Source organism: Uloborus diversus, chromosome 1 (assembly GCF_026930045.1).
Source record: "Uloborus diversus isolate 005 chromosome 1, Udiv.v.3.1, whole genome shotgun sequence".
Lineage (NCBI taxonomy): Eukaryota > Metazoa > Arthropoda > Arachnida > Araneae > Uloboridae > Uloborus > Uloborus diversus.
In genome coordinates this window covers 165,868,919-165,887,652 of record NC_072731.1, presented here as the reverse complement: position 1 = coordinate 165,887,652, position 18,734 = coordinate 165,868,919, and the positions used below count along the sequence as shown (strand labels likewise).

At 30.8% G+C, this 18,734-nt stretch overlaps 2 protein-coding genes across 2 annotated transcripts in view; one reads left to right on the top strand and one right to left on the bottom strand.

The window, feature by feature from the left end:
- LOC129222738 (arylsulfatase B-like) overlaps nucleotides 1-8,876 on the top strand; it is a 32,439-nt gene extending 23,563 nt beyond the window's left edge. Inside the window, exon 10 of the mRNA XM_054857272.1 lies at nucleotides 7,558-8,876. Coding sequence (XP_054713247.1) covers nucleotides 7,558-7,692 — 135 coding nt within the window. The 3' untranslated portion in view covers nucleotides 7,693-8,876. The remainder of the gene's footprint in view (nucleotides 1-7,557) is intronic.
- A 4,264-nt stretch (nucleotides 8,877-13,140) lies between these two features.
- Nucleotides 13,141-18,734, bottom strand: part of LOC129216895 (solute carrier family 13 member 2-like) — a 47,832-nt gene continuing 42,238 nt past the window's right edge. The window contains exons 10-12 of the mRNA XM_054851114.1: nucleotides 17,243-17,404; nucleotides 16,527-16,664; nucleotides 13,141-13,290 (exon numbers count right to left, since the gene is read on the bottom strand). Coding sequence (XP_054707089.1) covers nucleotides 13,141-13,290; nucleotides 16,527-16,664; nucleotides 17,243-17,404 — 450 coding nt within the window. The remainder of the gene's footprint in view (nucleotides 13,291-16,526; nucleotides 16,665-17,242; nucleotides 17,405-18,734) is intronic.

The window sequence follows — 18,734 nt, the reverse complement described above, 5'->3', positions numbered from 1 at the left end:
AATGCGAATTTTTGAATAAAAAGAAAACTATTCAAATGGAATACTTTCAAATTTCTACTGTAGGTGGCTAGTATGAGCCTAAATATGTGTCTGAAATTTCTAAAAATATAACCGTAATGAAAATCAGAAAATACAAATGATATATTTTTGGCTGTCGCAAAAGTTTATGTACAAATCAGATTTTATGCAATCTTGAAACTTGAAGCGTGAAGATCCCCTGCGGTTCTTTTCAAATTATAAAGTGTAGCAATGGCTTAAACTAGTAATCAAGATGCCGAAGTCTGGAGTTCTCACCTAAAGTGACACTCTGGAAGCTAAAAGCAAAAGGTAAATCCATTATGGAAATTTCAGTGCTTTTAAATTGGTCTAAACGTGTTATTCACAATGTTGTGAAACGTGAAAAACAATTCAAACCTGCATATCACCCAAGAAGGACAAGAAAAACTACATTTCAGGGGAGAGAAGAATTAAAAGAATGGTTCTAACTGGAAATTTGTCCCTTAGTCAGATAAAAACTCGACATGGATCACAAATATCATGTGACACCATACGCAGCCGAATAACCAAATCAGGATTTATCAAGTTCGCTCATAAACCTTGTCTGAAACAGTATCACAAAAAAGCAAGACTGCTGTGGATAAAACACCACATGCATTATATTGATGAATGGGTTAGTGTTATATTCTCAGATGAAAATAAAATGAAATTTATACGGTCCAGATGGATTTTCATACCATTTCAGTGACTTGAGGAAAGATCCGAAGTGCATATTCAATTGGCAACAAGGTGGTGACTCACTCACGGTATGGGGCAGTTTTTACTTCAATGGACAAACTTTCTTTAGCTTTCTGAATGGCAGTCAAAATTCAAAATATCATATTGTTATTGATTAAAAGCTTTATAAAGCTCTCTAACAGTTTGTCCATTTTTTTTATGTTAATCCGCTTTTTTTGTCTATATTTTGTTTATCTTATCGTTCATTGGTTGGATTGCTTTATGTGTGTCTTCACTGGTTAAATTCATAATCATGAATTAAATTATAAATAGTCGATGTGTACTCTTTATAAAATGCTAAAACAATTGAGATGTCTGTATTTAAAAAAGAAAGACTTCCACCTTCATGAAATTCAATTTTTTTAAATACTTTAAAATTTTTTCAATGAATGTATGATATTTAATGTATTTGAATGATTACATTCAAATTGTTTCAGAACTATTCATGAAACCACGAGGGTCTTATCAGCAGTACAGCAAAAAATAAGGAAGACTTTTTTGCTAATTTTGCTGAAAATATTTAACAGCTGCAGTTCTCTTCATGGGCCAATCTAAAAAATTTCGCTGTATTTTTTATAACAATACATTAAAAGTCATATATTGATTTCAAAATTGTCTCAAAACTGGTTGAGTTTTCAAGTTTTAGTATTTTGTGAAGCTTTTTTTCCCCCAATTGTATTTAAGTTAAATAGTAAATGAAACTGCATGAAATTCTCTTAAATTGCCTCATCAATTGTGTTGATGAGGCAATTTAAGTGTGTGATAATTTTTTTTAATTAATAATAGATGAATTTAAGGTAACAAACGGTGCGATATCTGAAAGTTTGACTTCAAATAACATATATATGACTCTACATTATGAAACATTGCTTTTTATTGTTATTTTCAATTATTTCATTCAAGAGTTTAAATTACCTATTCCTTTTTACATAACTTTAAATATTATGAAGAATATTAAAAGATAAAGAATTTGCTGTTTAATTAAAAAAACTTACATTGAGAATTAGTTGACAAATGAATTAAATTAAACTCCAATAGCTCCTTCTTCAAAAGCGCCATTTTTTGCTTAAAGACAATGCTATTTATTCGTTTAATTATATATTTTACAGGCTTTTTTTTTTTTTTTTTAAAGCAGAGCATTATTTTATTTTATGAGTTATGAAATTAGAAGGAGACAAGAAGGATATGTTTGCCAGACTCACTCAAAATTCAATTGGAAGTCTTATTCTTGAATGCTAACTCATATTCAATAGAAATTAGCTAGAAATAAATTGGTACAAGAGAAAATTATATTAGAAAATATTATGTATTAAATTATTCACTAGAAGTATTTATTATTAAGTTAAATGGTAATCATTTCTTTAAGAAGAGCTGTTTAAATTGCATTAAATATCACGAAGAATATGAAAAATTGCAAAATTTGCTCTTTTCCATCAACAAAATAATTTACCATGAGAATTATTTTTAAAATAACTTCAATATAAATTAAAAAAAAGGCGTAAAACATGCATTTTTTGCCCAAAGATGGCGCCACCTATTTTTATTTCAAAGCATAGTTGCTCAAAGGCACTTTCATTTGTTTTGCAAAGAATGAAATTGATTGAAAATAATAATGCTGTTTTTGCTAGCAACATTCAATTAAAAATATCATTTGCAAATGCTTAATCGTATTTAGCAGATTACAAACAAGAAACACAGTGCGAAAGACGACTAGCAACATTACAATGGCGTCTTTGAAGCTTTGATTGACACTCGAATAAGCCAATGAGAGGGCCTGAAATTTTCCTATGACCGAACAGGAGTAAAGGTAGCTTATATGCAGCCGGGTACAGAGTCACTCCTGAAACCTTCCATAAACTCATGCTAGTGATGGAATACCGCGTATTTGAGCTCATCAGATGCAATGGTAAACCATAAACTATTAAAAGACTTTAATGCTTTCTTAAATGTAAATATTTCGCTGTTGTGCCTAAACTTTTGTAACAGCAGAATTTTTATTTTTAAATGAAATATTACTTTAATTTCTTTGAAATGTTTCCAAATTCAAAACATGATTTTGTAAGCTGGTTGTTTGCATACAGTAAAAATTTCAAAGCTATTCGGTGTATACTTTTCTTTTTATTAAAAAAATTTCGGTTGTGCTTAAACTTATGCGCCGCACTGTATTGTTGTTATAATGCATCAATTTTAAAACTAATGTGTTTCTTTCATTATTTATATTCATAAATATACATTTTGTATAAATATTTACGTACTTTGACTAGCATTTAAATATAAATTATATTTAGAGTCATTTGTAAAATGTGATATTGAATGTGTTCGAGATAAAATTTAACATTACTGATATTGATACCGGCTTTTACATTGGATATTAACTTTTATATTTATGTGCTCTGTAAAACTGGCCACATATACATGTGCCTAGTAAAATCGCGGAAAAATGTCACAGAACTACGTTTATAAATATAAAATACCTTGAAAGTTTTTAAAAACCATCTGTTATTTTTGTACAGTATGTGTAATGTATACAGGGTGTTCAGTTTTAACCTGCAAGACCTCTATTTTCGAAATCGATGCATACTTCCAATTTCAAAAATGTTCAAAATCAGATGCAGAGTTAAGACATGGAAAGTTTTGAGTAAAAATAAAAATGAGTCAAAAAATACAAAATTTAACTTTTTACACGGGCCCTAGGTCCTCCAACTTATATTTAGAGAAATAATCTCCACTGAAAACTATTACTGATGAAAAAAGTTTGAAATTAGTGCAACCAAAACCCAAGGAGATATTCCAGTTCAAAGTTTTAAGGGACCATACAGAAGAGAAGATTGAAACTTTTCGCTATTTCAGAAGAATGGTAGGTTGTCAAAGTAAAACGAACAAGGTATTTATATTTTTCATAGCTATTCAAAAATTCATGCAAATATTATGCCGTGATATGCAAAAACGCACTGCAAAACCTCGAACAATTTGAGAAACCCAGGGTGGCGACAGATCAGGGAAATCAGGGAGATCAGGGAAAAGTCAGGGAACTTTATTAATCAGGGAAATATCAGGGAATTTAGAAAAAATAACAAAAAATCAGGGAAAATCGATTTTATGAAGAAAAATTTTTTTTTTTTTGCTTTGCAAAATTAAGTACTTAATTCTCTACGCATTTTCCGCCAATTATCTGTTTAAAAAAAAAAGTTAAAATTAATGAGGTGCGATTATACACTGCCGCATATTTGTGCATCTTTTTTCCTCAACATCAAAGTATTGCATCTTACTTATTAACCACTGGATGAACTTCCTAAGATTGCTTCTGTGTCTGTAAAGTTGTTTATTTTACCTAACTTGAAGTTTGCTTTCTTTCAATACTACGTAAAATAAACAACCCCTACAGACAACCCTGCAGTCAAAGAGGAAACCGTCATTAATGCCTTAGCTCCATTGCCTTTATTCCATTGTCTCGAAGTAATAAGTGTATTGTAATCAAGATTTCAAGAAGAAATCTTTGTTTTTTGAATTAATACTGATAAAAGCTTAAAAGTTATTACTACTTCGTGTTTTTAATGTAATTGCTAACACTGAACTTTGAATCAAAAAAACTTTTTTTTTTGCCGTTATACTATTTGCTGTCGCCGCAGATTATTAAAGGTTTTCTTTTCTTCAGGCTTAAATGGTTCTTTTATTTTAAAACCAAGTTGTATTCTTCTTTTATACATTTTGAAATTAACCAATTGCTTTTTTCCCCCTTGCATTTCAAAGCTGTTTGTTACAAAAGCAACCTAAGATTTTTTCGATACATACTAAAATCATTTGAAATAGAGTTAACTTGTGCATTTACGTAAATATCATAATTTTTTATTGTTAAAATGCTGTAATCATTCATTAAAACTTATGTTCTTGTTAGAGAAAAGCTCCTTATGAATGGATGTCAAAAGTTTTCACCTGTCTTTCATAAATATGTCAATTAGTTATATAAGAATAACTACGTTACTTCTATTATTTCACTATTACTTGTTATTCTTGCAACAATTATTATACTGTTTGAAAATTTAGTTCAAAAAACTTTCAATTATTTTTTAGTTCTTTCATAAATACACATATGTTTTTAAGTGTGATTTTAATAGTTTCTTAAAATTCTTATGCTAAGTGGTTACTGGAAGTAAAATATTTTTTTTTTTTAATTTTATATAACTCTCCATATAAAAAAATTTAATATACTGTTTTGTAGTTTTTTTTTTCCAAAAAATTGATTTGATATGTTTTTTTTTTTTTTTTACCGTTTTATTAAAAAAAAAGCATTTTTTAAAAATGATATCTTTAGTTCAACAACTTTACACAACTTAAAACTTTTAAAATACTGCATTTTATACAAACATACAATGGATTTCAAGTAGAGCAAAAAAAGGAAACCATTATCATTGGTAACGTAAATCAGGGAAATTTGATGAACCTAATCAGGGAAATCAGTGAAAAGTCAGGGAACTTTTTTTCACAGTTCCTGTCGCCATCCTGGAAACCGCACTCTATATACACATATAAATTTAACCACTTGTTAACATTTCCCCCCAAAAAGTGTTATTGATGGCGAGTGTAAAGTGGTAAAAGTCACAAAACGCTGGGTTTCATATCTTGGTGAATATTGGTTGTACAAATTTCAAACTTTTTGTGTTGGAATTGTTCTTCAATGGAGATTATTTCCTTAAACATAAGTTAGGGGACTAGTACTACTTAGGGGACTAGTAAGCTTAAGTTAGGGCTGTATAATAAGTTACATTTTGTATTTTTTGACTCATTTTTATTTTCACTTCAATTTTTCAATATCTTAACTCTGCATCTAATTTTGAGCATTTTTGCAGTTGGAAGTATGCATCTAGGACTAATGGTTGCAAAAATAGAAGTCTTGCAGGTTAAAACGGAACAACCTGTATATGTATGTTAAAATTAAAATATTGCTTTAAATTTCTATTAATTTCAATTGAATTACCCAAACAGTAGTTGTTTTACCTTTTTCTTTGGTTAGTTACTTTTATAAATTTTATGTATTTCAGAAATAAAAAATATGTGTTAGTCAGTACACATCCATGAGACATTTTCCTTTTTTTTCACCAACTTTTGACTTTATTAGTTTTTTTTTTTTTTTATGTATACATTAAAATTGCTTCATTACTAATAATTTTATGATTATAAAACAAAGGAATACAATATTATTTACATTATATTAATGATTTACTTATATGCCACACAAACCGGGTATTATGCTTTTCGGTTATTTTAAATAAAAAATAAACAATTTTACTACAATTAATGCATATAATTTTTATATAATGTCATACTTTGAAAAGTAAATATCGAAAATATCAAAATATCATGATATTTTCATAATAAATATCGGATATATATCGTGATATATATCATGATATATATTGGGAAGCCCTGATCAAGACAGCCATGTTTTTGAAGAAGAATGATTTTTACCTTTGTTGTCCCTCATTTCATCATGGTTTTTATTATCCGCGGCACTTGTGCCACCCAATTATTCAAATAATCGGGAGTTTATTGTAGTTCCAATCCGTTATCTAACTAGTTTTGTATGTTTTCCTGTCAACTGTATATTTGTATTAGGGGGACAAGAAAATAGTGTTGTTTCTATCAATTTTTTTAAGTTTTTATTTTTTATCAACGATGTAATTACCCTCGTAATGAACCTTTTGTAGTGCAGTGCGCAAAATTTCAATCATGATAAAGAGTAATAAATTGGTTTTTGAGCTAAGTTTCTGGAGATGGCATTTTAGCTATCGAACAAAGTTTCAAGTTTTTTTCTCACATATAGATAAAAATAAAGTGAAATCAGACGGTGCATTGTCAGTTGAGTATGATAGTTGAAGCAGCCCACCACAGCTCATTAATTTTTTAAGGGTTTGTCTTAAAAAGTTTTGTCTTGCATTATCATGTTTCAGGATGACTACTTTTTTGCTGATAGTTGAAATATTCTTGCCACAAATTGTACCATCTGATTTCCTTTTCTTCCGATCGCCAAAACATTTTCTATGTAACAAAAACTTGAAAATTTGACCTGCATCCAAGATAAATATCTCCAATAGCAATTAAAGATATTTTTCTAAAAAAAAATTGATTTTTATCCATTTGGGATTAAAAATTTGCGTACTGGATGAAAAAAGACTGTTGATAACAAGGGTAATAACTATATCTACAAATAAATAAATAAATAAATAAAAAGTTTTATTTGTTTGGGAAAAAAAAATGACGTTACTTTCTAGCCCCTCTAATATTTGTAGTGTATAGTTCTTTTTCAACCATATCTTAACAATTATTCGTAATTGAAAGACATTTTCTGAGTCTGATAAAGGTGAATTATTGCTTCAGAAAGTTGCGGGAAGAATACATTTATTTTACTGCAATTGTTCAGATGATTTAAACTAAACAGTTTAAGATGGAATTTTGATGAAAATCCTTTTATTTATTTTCCCCAATCCTAAAATGTTATTTTGAGTTTGGTTGAAAATAGATGAAAGAAAATACGACCACCCTTGTAAGTTGATAGAAGGACTGAAATAACCTCTATATTGACCTATTTTTTCACTTACTAATAGCATTTTTTTTTTTGTCATTACCCTCTATAGTTGATCACTGAACTACTGACAGTGATGAACTTACACAAATTTCATTGTATCTACTTCTTCCAAAAAAATTATTTTTCTTTTTGTCATTGTAAGTATAAGATTCTTTTTTTTCCCTCCTTATTTCTAAGTCTTTTCTTTTCCCTTTCTACAGATTCTGGCCAAACTACTTAAGACGCTGTCAAAATACAATAAAACTGCTGTCTCCCCTGGAAATAAACCAGTTGATCCAAGAAGCAATCCAAAGTATCATAATTATGAGTGGATAAATTGGATGGACTTTTCTTAGTTACGGTTTGAAATATTGCTCTTCTTCGATCATAGATTTTAAAATGAGCTTATATTAGTCAGTTTGCCATCGATCTGAATAAAAAAGGAAAATATTGTAGGAATTTATTTGACAGTTAAATTAGGGCATCTATTGTACAGGGTTTAATTGACACATTAAAACTTTTTTTTTCTGCTTGTTTACATATTTTTACTTAAAACATTCCTTTTGTCAATTACAATGTACAGAAATTTACTTTTTCATGCTTTATTTACATAACTGTTAAATTTGTTTTTATTTCTCCGTTTATCTTCTGTAAAAAACAGCAAAATTAAGGAAATACATTTATTGAATTTTTATCTGTTATAAATGATTATTTGCTAAGCTTTAATTCATCAGAAATTTCTTTATTTTTTCTCGAACCATGTATGAAACTATTAGTTGAGAAAATAATGTAAGCTTAAAGATCTGTGAGATCTAAAAAATAAAAGAGTAGTGTATCCTTGCAACCTTTTAAAAAATGTAAAATAATGTGACCTTACATGTTTTTAATATATAATTTTATAAGTAAGCACTTGTAACTTCTTTGACTTTCACTACTAGAACCAAAAACGTGCTGTCTTTTAGCCTATAATTTTTTTCATTAATTACATTAATGTTGTTTTGTGATGTCATGTGCCAAATGTTTATTTTTGTTTAGTTTAAAATTTAGTCCTTCTTTTTAGTACTATTTTTTTTTCGTCACTGAATAATTATTTCTTTTAATGTTTCTGTTCTTTTCATTTTTATACTTACTTTTTATAAAAGTATTATTTTTCTTTTTGCTATAAAATAATTATTCTTTCATTGCATGCGTACATACTTTTTGCTTTTTTGTGTATAACTTTGTTTTCTAGCAATTTTATTTGTTTTGATTTTAGAATCTAATCAATAGTTTAAATTCTAGCTGTTGTAAGTTTGTGCAATAATTCAAGTGCCAAATGCTGCTGTGCAATATTTGATTTCTTTTAGAAAAGCTTGTAATGGTTACTGGTTCTATTTATTTACCATTTAATAGTGAAGTTTAAAAGAAGATTCCATGTTGTCATATGATTTCAAAAGCTTTTAGGTAAATGTATGTTTTATAACTGATGCACTTTTTCAAATTATGAATAAATGATTTTAGATTCTATAAATTATGAATTGTGTAAATTAAAAATAAGAGAAAAATGACATATTTTGAAAATAAAGAATTCATAATAAACTTAGCTTGAATTTATTATTTATAGCTGTACTATGTGTACAAGACTTTGCTGGAAAAAGTTTTTCAGTGTATGAAAATTAACTCAAATTTAAAAAGAAAAATTACAATTTACATGCAATATAACTCTTGCTATATTGATCACAAGAAATTGACAGAGAAAAACTGTTCAAAATTTTATGAGCGTTCAAAATCAACATCAAGAATTTTTTTTTTAATAGGAACTAAAACTTTGCTTTGGAATTAAAATAAACTTGATGTAATTAGTTATTTCAGAAGGACTGAAATATACAGAAAATTAACATTTGAAAGCACTTTAGAACTTTAGAAAATAATTTTTTATGAGAAAAAAAATTTAATTCATTTGGTTGGGAGTATAGGCCGATACTTTTGTGAAGAAGAAAGTCATCAAATCTGAGAAAATCAAAGCAATGAAACATTCTTTCCATCTGAAAGATAGAGGTACTGATCATTTACCACCTACACTTACGCTCCTGACATTCAGATACTGCAGTGCGCTGAAAACTGTGGACAGTTTTCTATTTTGTTTATGTCTTCTGCATTAAATTTATAGCATTTCTCTTTAGTTTTCAATTGTAACTGTGTTGTTCAATTTTTTGAATAATATAGCTACAATTGAACTGCATTGTTAATTTCCCTGTATTGTTAATTTTTTTAATTCCTTAGTTTATTGACTGCAGGAGTAAGAATTTGCTCCAAGATTATTATTGAAGCTCATAATGTCAGAAAAGTACAGGTGTCTCTTGTATTGGGCAGTTTATTCGTACTGTGCTATGGTCCTGTGTTATATGAAACTTCTTAAAAATTATTATTTTATTTATTTTTATATATTTAAATAAGAGGAGGGAGGGTGGCATTGTACACTGTATTACAAGTAGTAAAGCTGTCACTGTGTTGCTGAAAATGTGTTAAAAATGACTATTTTAAACTGAAAACGATTAGGGCAAGTATTTAGGTGTAAATATCGGCTGATCGAGCTATGCCTTCAGCTGCAATACTTAAAATAATCGACGGTTATTTCGACAAATCAGAAGCTAACACAAAGATTTAAATAAAAAAAAAAAGGATTTACCTAGAAACTAAACTACCTAAAACTTAGGGCACCCACTTTGTTGAAGGCCCTCAACTCCCGAAAATTTCATGATTTGTTCAAAAAAAGAAAAAACGAAAAGTACTTGAAAAAATAAATTCCATTTTAAAGTGTTTGAAAATTAGAACAAGTGTGGATACAAATCATAACTTTTTAAAGTTATAATAAATAGTGGGGTAGGAAGAAAATGCCGAAATGTGTCAAATTAAGCTCTTTGCTATATCCTGCAGCAAAAATTTAAAATTCATAGCTCTCACATTTCTGTAACATATTACTTGAGATATTTTTTTGTGACTCACATGTTTCATATGTGCTTGCTGTTTATTTAATCCTGAATGCTGTATTTTGGAAATTCTTTTGCATTCCTTGTTTTTATCTTACTTCTGCTGCATACTGTTAATCTGTTTAGCCCGGGAAAAAAAATTACACTACTTCTATTCCTTTTCATTTTTTTGCAGTAATTGTAATTGAAAAAACAGTTGGTGTAATGGAAAATCTATAGTTTTTTCTCTTTCTTTTAAACTTAAAATAGTTGTTCTTTCAAAGTTAAAACAATACTGTAAAACTGTACAATCTAGTACTAAATTTCAGGGACTGGAAAGGGCAAACGAAGTGCCTTAAATAATCTTAATTGTTCTCGGGGTTTTTGAAAAGAATAGGATCAGTCTTTGAAATTCCAAAGCAAAGTGTACTTCAATTTTATTTCTTATCAAGTGTATTAATTATGAATCTTCCAGAAGAGCAGCATGTTACTCTCTTGTTACCTATTTTTGAAATCTGTACACAATTTCTTTTAAAGCATTTTTACTATTGATCATTTTGGATTTAATTCATTGTTGTATTTGTGGGTGGATTGGAGGCATGATCAAAAACTAAATGAATTGAACCGACGAACAATGCATAATCATCTGTTCTCCCTTGCCTTTTCTCTCTGAGGAGTGCTGTCATTGATTTGTTGACGCAAAAACAATTTTTACTGTGTATTATCGTAATTTGCAAAAGAGTGTGTATGCCTATTTTTCCTCAAAGATTTTTGTGGTTCTAATGACCCCTTATAAGGCTTCAAAATGCAAAATTTTATATCTATTTTACAAAAATTCCTTCAGGGGAAAACCCCCCGGACCCCCTAAAATTGGAGATATTCTATACCCCACTTAAAAGGGATACCATTTCCCCTGTTTAGTTCAATTCAAAAGCACAGCAGGCAACACGCTTATAAAAACAACACAAAAAATAATAAGCCATGACCTTATGTATCACAAGAAAAAAAAACATCAACATAGGGGGAAGGGGCTTTATGAAAATGTCATTTTTTGCCCAGAAGAAAACGGACAGCAGAAAAAGTTGTCTGGACTACAAAAGAGACCCAAAACCTGAAATAGCTTTGGGCTATGTTAAGTCTAAATCCGGCCTTAATTATAACTATTGTTGCTAAAAAAAAAAAAAATCCTGCCCCCCCCCCAGGGAACTTAGTCCTGAATCCGCCTATGGGAAGGACACCTGTATCTGCTGTATCATGCCCAACCAACGTTATGCGGCAAAATGCTGTTCAAATATTGCTGGGACAAATGAATGCCATGGTGTCCATTCCCTAAAGTTGAAAAACGAAAATTTCTCAGGTCAGTAGCGCAGCTTGACTTACCTTCTGGAATTTTTTTTAAAATTAAATTTGAATAGTCCTTCCATGTACATAAACTGCTGTATTAGGAATGGCAAAAATTGAAAAAAAAAAAAAGGCAAGGACTCTGGGGAGGGGTGTTTTTACTCACCTTTGCTGCGCCACTGGTTCGGGTGCAATAAAATTTCCCGGATATACTTGATGCTAAATGTAGTTAATATTTTTAAATGCCAAATGTAGTTATGATCCGCCTCCAAAAGGGAAAATGGTGAAGAAGTTTGAATCTGTAAAAAAACACCCTTTTTTGAATGATGCTGTTTATCTTTTTTTTTTTTTTTTAAACTTATGTCCATCATATTTCAGTATGCATTCTGATGAGTAGGCTTTTTTTGAATTTAAAATACATTCATGAGGAAAAATTAAAATGTTTTTTGTCAAAAATGAAGGAGAGTACAAAAACTGAATTTAATATTTCGTGAAGCAGAGAATTTCATATCATATTAGTTAAGGAATTTTCTGATATTCTCGAGATAAAATAGAAAAGCATGAAAATCAGCTCTAAAACAAACTTGTTTAAATTGGGATAATAAGTTGTGCTTAGATGAAATGGGCCACTTGTTGAGTAAAGTTGGAAGTTTTCTTTTTGAAGTCAACAGATAAGTATTTTAATTTATGCAAATATTTTAAATATTAAGTTGACTCATTTTGAGAGCAGGTTTCATGTAACATTGAAATCTTAGAAATTTTGTGCTTAGGACAAAATTCAGATGAATACTCAAGCTATCACCTTTCAAAGCAATTAGAGTTTCACAAAAAAAAAAAAATAAATAAATAAATAAAAATTAATTAAAAAATGGCTAACGCAGCTTTTTTGCAGCATTTGCTTTATTATTATACACAATCTCTTCATGTTATTTCAGCTTTTCTGGTAGTAATTTTTGAGCACCTATTTGTTTATTTTATTTATTTTTTTTTTTAATCAGTAAATATCATATTAAAGTTTTTAGCAGGTTGCTTTCTCATATTTTGTATACAAAGGAACAAGACAAGACATAACGCTATGTTGAAGTTTTAAACCTGGTGGAATATAACAGGTTAACTCATGATGATCCCTGGTCGTGTTAAAAAAAGTGGCAGTGCTACAACTCTGCCACTGTATTCAGTACTTATCTTCCCCACTCCCATGTAGCATGGATGCAATGCAAAAATTATCCTTTGGTGAATCATAGACTTGAGAGTTCTCTGATGAAATAACATGAATGTGAGTCTTTAGAAAAAAGTAATATCCTTGGTCTCATCTCAAAATTCAACTTTTCCCCCTTTTTTCCAATCTTGTGGAGTTTCCATTTAAACTAGTGCCAATTTTTTTACTGCACAAAAGTAATAAAAAGCTCTGTGCGCTATGTTTTGATTGTACGAGGCTTTTTTGAACAATAACACCAAATGAAAACTCACATGGAAAGAAGCATGTAAACTTTTTTATAATTAAATAATTTATTTTCAGTTAGTAATATTCATCGAGTTGTTTGAAACGTTTTTTGCTGCCCATGCTGGGAATGTATCTAAATTGAACATATAAGAACCTAGTGTATTGATCATTAATATTTGGATGAGGCAGCAAATTATATTCATGATAATTCCAGGTTTAACCTGAAATGAAGAAAAAATAAAAGTAATCAGTCAAGAAACAAGTTTTTTGCATCAAAATATACATTGTTTACATGGTACAAAATAGTAATTTCAAACTTTTTTCTATTTATTTATTAATGAAAGGTTAAAATTATAGTGTTCAGCCTGATGAGTTTTTGAAATTAACAAATCAAACAAATAAAGTAAATACACTGGCGGACAAAATTAAGAGATAGAAGCCATTTTCTCGAATATCTTGAGAAATGCTGGTTAAAAAATAATGAAATTTTTTGTGGAAATAACTTATAGTATGATAATAATGTGCGCAAAGCAAAAATTAAAATGTCATTGGCAAGAGTTATTGCCAGCAGTCCAATATGGGCTGAACTTCATGATAAAAAATGACAATGAAAGTGAAGCTTGTATGGTGTGTGGCTGCCTCTAATACAGTGTGTGGTCACTTCTGACGGATAGACAGCATGCACAATGAGTATGCATGCTGTTAATACGGTGGAGTTAAGGTGTGCTTGTGGAAGACCCTTCCACTCTTTCAACCAGGGCAGTTTTTAATTCCGGAACGGTTCTGGGTGGGGATTGGAGTGTCGCAATACTGCCGTGCTAAGCACAGATGTGGTATCTGCAGCAGAGCTCAAAATGAGAAATTGAGGATTAAAGTTTTACAACTCATTTCTTTGATTTATGACTTAATTAAATGCTCAACTTGCAGTAGTTGTTTCGTAACTAACTTATCTAAAAACTGTAAGAAAGTATTTTTGTAAAAATGATAATTTAAAATTAATAAATGTAGTTATGACAAATTTTCTTTTCAAAACCTCTTTATATACTAAGCTATTTTCACCGTAAGTGACAATTACTAGGCATTTTTAGGGGTATCTGCACAGATATGACAAAAATAGCTTAGTAAAACGTGCTCAAAGTATCATTAAATAATACTAAAAACATCTGCTTTCTTTAGACTTAGCTGTTTCGCTTTATTTTGTGAATACAAATCTAACAGAATCTACCTTCTGAAAGATACCATTTTTTTAATTCCAGACAGTTAAAAGTGTAATCCATAACAATTTTCTGTTTCTTATATTCAAAGAATGTTTTATTTTCTAGATTCATTTTTACCGAGCATGAAGATAATTTTGACAGCAGACGATACTTAAATAAAAATATTACTGGCCGTAGAATGAAAAGCGTTTTTTTTTGCATGAAAGAATTAAATATGAATATTTTACATGCATTTCATTTTTAGAATTTGCATTTTAAATAAACATTTAAATAGAACAAGCTGAATATTTACTTTAACAATTATGTAAAGTTGTATTAGTTTTTATTATCAACCTGTATCAACTATTCAACAGTAAACTAATTTTAATATTCTGTGTCACAATAAACTGCTACATTTTTAAATATGCTGCTTTACTAAGGTATAAAAGTCGTATCTACAAAAAATACTAAGGAAAAAAGTGGTAACTGCGCAGATACTACTTTAAAGGCTTAGTATTTGTCACTTATGTTCAAATTGTCTTAGCAAACTCCGCAAACTATGCAGTTACGACTTTTTTCTTAAAGCTTTTTTTTAATATTTCGCGTTCACAAATCGCCAAAAAACTTGACATTTAGGTAAATTAAATTACTAACGACCACCTGGTGACAATAACTTAATTTTGATAAAATGTGCAAATACCACATCTGTGCTTAGCACGGCAGAATAGCCCTCCCAAGAACATCCCAAGCAGGTGCAATGGGGTTAAGGTCATGAGATTTGGCTGGTCAATCCATTCGATGAATATCTTCGCGTTCCATATACTCCTCAACCAGGACAGCCCTACATCCTCGGCATTGTCGTCCATAAAAACGAAATCAGGGTGGACAACACCCCTGAAAAGACGCACACAGGGTTGTAAGATCTCTTGCCTGTACCTCTGGGCATTCACGGCACCAGTGTCAAACACATGGAATGTGGGCGTGTATCTTGCATGATTCCTGCCCAAACCATCACTCCTCCACCAGCATAATGGTCCTTTTCCATGATGTTACTAGTATGATATCGGATCCCAGGTTTTCTTCATATGAATATTTGCCAAGAATCAGGTTGTAGACTGAATCTGGACTCATCTGAGAAAAGTACATTATCCCATTAGAGCTGTGTCCAGTGTTGGTGCTGTCTGCACCATTATACGCACTTTCATTTGTGGGAGTGAGTGAGGGGGATGCAAATGACGGGCTTGCTGGTATACAACCCTTTTTTACCGACCCTCCTAGCAACTGTCTTCCTTGAAACTAATGTTCCTGTGGCAGCAGCAAGGTCCCCAGACAGTTCTGTCGATATAGACGTCCTCTGGCATTTGGCTGTAAGTAACAAATACTGCTCTTCATTGGCCGTTGTTGCTCTCGGACGACCTTGTCCTGGGCTTCTGTACACTATCCCAGTTTTTAAACTGACTCCACAAATTCGAAACAACGCTTGGAGTTACAACCAATTTCCTAGCAACTTGAACTTAGGACTGTCCTGCCTCAAGTCTACCCACAATTCTCCACCTCATACTTTCATCTAAACAATGATGTTCCCTCATTTCACCTAAAAATAACAAGATTGTTCAAGAAACACTATATAAATCGCTACTGGGCTGTAGAGTGGAAAGAACTGAGCAGCTGGCTGTAGGCTTTTATACCTCCTACTGCCTTAGCAACACCCACAAGAATAGGTAAACTCATCTCAGCGACACCAGCACCATAGTGCCATTATATGGCAACCAACTGTCCAGGTTTTATGTGATATTTTCCGAGAAATGTGTGAAAATGCCTTCCATCTCTTAATTTTGTCCACCAGTGTATTTTATTCATACTTAAATGCAATGGACATTGGGGACTGTTTAAGCAAACTACACTTGAAACAATTTTAATATTGTGGAAGGTATCATCAACAGTGGCTGGCCCGTGTCCAGGATTTCATAAAAGGAGGGGTTTTGGTTTCAATGTTTTTTCCTTTCAGGAAAACAAAATAATGTGTCAAATAATTCATTTGTGTCATATTCCTTCATGGCATATGTTTCTAGGTTTTATTTTCATTCCTAGAAATCAGCGAAAATATTTAAAAAATATGTTTGAAATTTTAGCAATTTTTGAGAATATTGATCAGATAGTAGAAAATAGATATGGGCATACGGGAAAGTGGGCTCGTTTAGTTCTTGATGGAACTTCTTGTCATTTCAATATGATCATGAGATCATGAGAATGTAACGTACCATATCCATTGTTGTCATATGACCGCTGTCGAACACTATTGCATTTGGACCAGTTGCGACAGGAAGCATAAAAGCATACGATGAGGCTATAGTCACTGGAAGCATTAGATAAAGTGGATGAACTTCAAAAGCTATTGCCTGTAATACAATTATTCAATAATTGTTTGTATAACATTATTTACTATATAAATCTTTTAATGGGAACTTATGAAATCTTATATTTTTAATTATTTAAAAATCATAAAATGCACTTATCTCTTGTAGTTCACGGGTAGGAAAGACGCTGTTTTTAGTTGATTGACTTTTTTTTTAATTCAATCATTAAAATTCGAAGGATATTTTCGGGGGACGGAGCAGAAATTGCTATATGATGAGTATGTGAACTGTTTAACAAGCTTAAGAAGAATAAAATGAATAATGTTGAAATTAATTTGATCATACGGACTACATATCATACTATTTAAAAGGAGCATGTTGAACATATTAAAAAAGTATATGAATCAATTAAATGCTAATTTCTGTTTGATTGATTTTAAATGTACTTCGAATTTATGAAAAGTTTTCACTATTAAATGTCCTGTAACTCAAAAAATATAAAAAGTAATGTTTTATTCGAGTAAAATAATATTAAATCAGTTTTCCAAAAAGGAAGATTTTTTCAATACAGTCCGCACCCAAACCTAGTTATATGTTTAATAGTAAGACACAATAATTACCATTTGAGCGACAACTGGTAACAAAATCGTTGCCACGGTCGAGTTGCTGATAATTTCTGTCAAAATTGCTGTACTGGCACAAAGTAAGATCACTACCACACTTGGAGATAAAAATGATAATTGTACTAGCTGATTTCCAAGCCACTTTGAAAGACCCGATTTCTAAAAATGAAAACATATTTTACATTGCAAAACTGAAAAAAAAAAATGAAATTGTGGGCTATTGAGCATTTTGAAAGAAGATAATAAAAATTGAAAATGAAGAGTATGACTTAAAAATCATTCCAGAAAGATTTTGTGAATAAGGATAGAACAAGGAACAATTAAATTGCTTTGGGGTTGATTACAGACTATAGGAAATGTTCCTAGTAAGGCTCCAAGACACGTGTTTTGAGGTTGAGGATTTCCTTCTTCGGTTTCAGTCCATGACAATAGAGATGTGATTTCTCCTCATTGAAGAAGGTTTCTAGATACAGTGGCGGATCCAGCCGATTGTTTTGGAAGGGGCCATACGAAATTTTTGAACAAACTCCCCAGGACCGAATTTAGCTCCATGCCGCCTCTAGGCAAATTTGAAATCTGTCGTCCCCCCCCCCAAAAAAAAAGAATCCCTAAAAAATATCCTTGACTCAAAAAAACGTAAAAAAGTGTTCCCCAGGTTCAAACTGTCACAGTTATGAAGAAATGATGGCGTTTCACATTCTGAGGCGCCCCGATGAAATGATCACAGTGATCTCCAGAAAAAATTTTTATTCGGCAAATTTTGCTGACGATTCAGCAAACACCATGATTGAAAAACATATGACTTTCATAAGATGTGTGAAAGTAATCATTATTAAATTACAAGAAAAACTTGTCTCTTCTGTGGAAAATGAAAGAATGCTAATATTTTACTTTCAAGAATAACAATTTAATTCAAAAAATGTGCATTATAATAGCAAATTTGCCGCCGCTAAAAAGTTTGCCGTCCTAGGCAGCTGCCTACTCTGCCTAGGGGACTGCCTCTGTCTTGGGAGATTGGGCCCTGATAACTCCCCGGAAATTTTATTAAAATGAAGTTTTAAAAACTCAATTTTCGGGGTATCGAGACATTAAGTGAAGAGGAGAATTCAGGAATCTCCCTCAAAAATGTTTCAAAATTTAAATTTCCGAGTAATTTTTGAAAATTAAGAAACTAAAAACGCATTTTGTGTATTTTTGATGATGTACGGAGAAAAGTCAGGTTTTGGGGGCTGGTCCCGAAATACTTTTTTAAAATAAAGCTTAGAAACCAAAATATTTTGTCATTATACATTGAGAAGTTAGAAGAGGAGGGGTACTCTTCTAACTCTTCAGCTGTCCAGCCTAAAAATGCACCTTTATGTAATGTTTCTTACATTAAAGGAAGTGTGAAGGTGCTTAGAATCCTTCCTTCCTGGAAATATTTTGCCTTCGAGGCTCTAAAAATTCGATTTTTAACTGTATTTATACATATTTTAGAAAGGGATGGAAG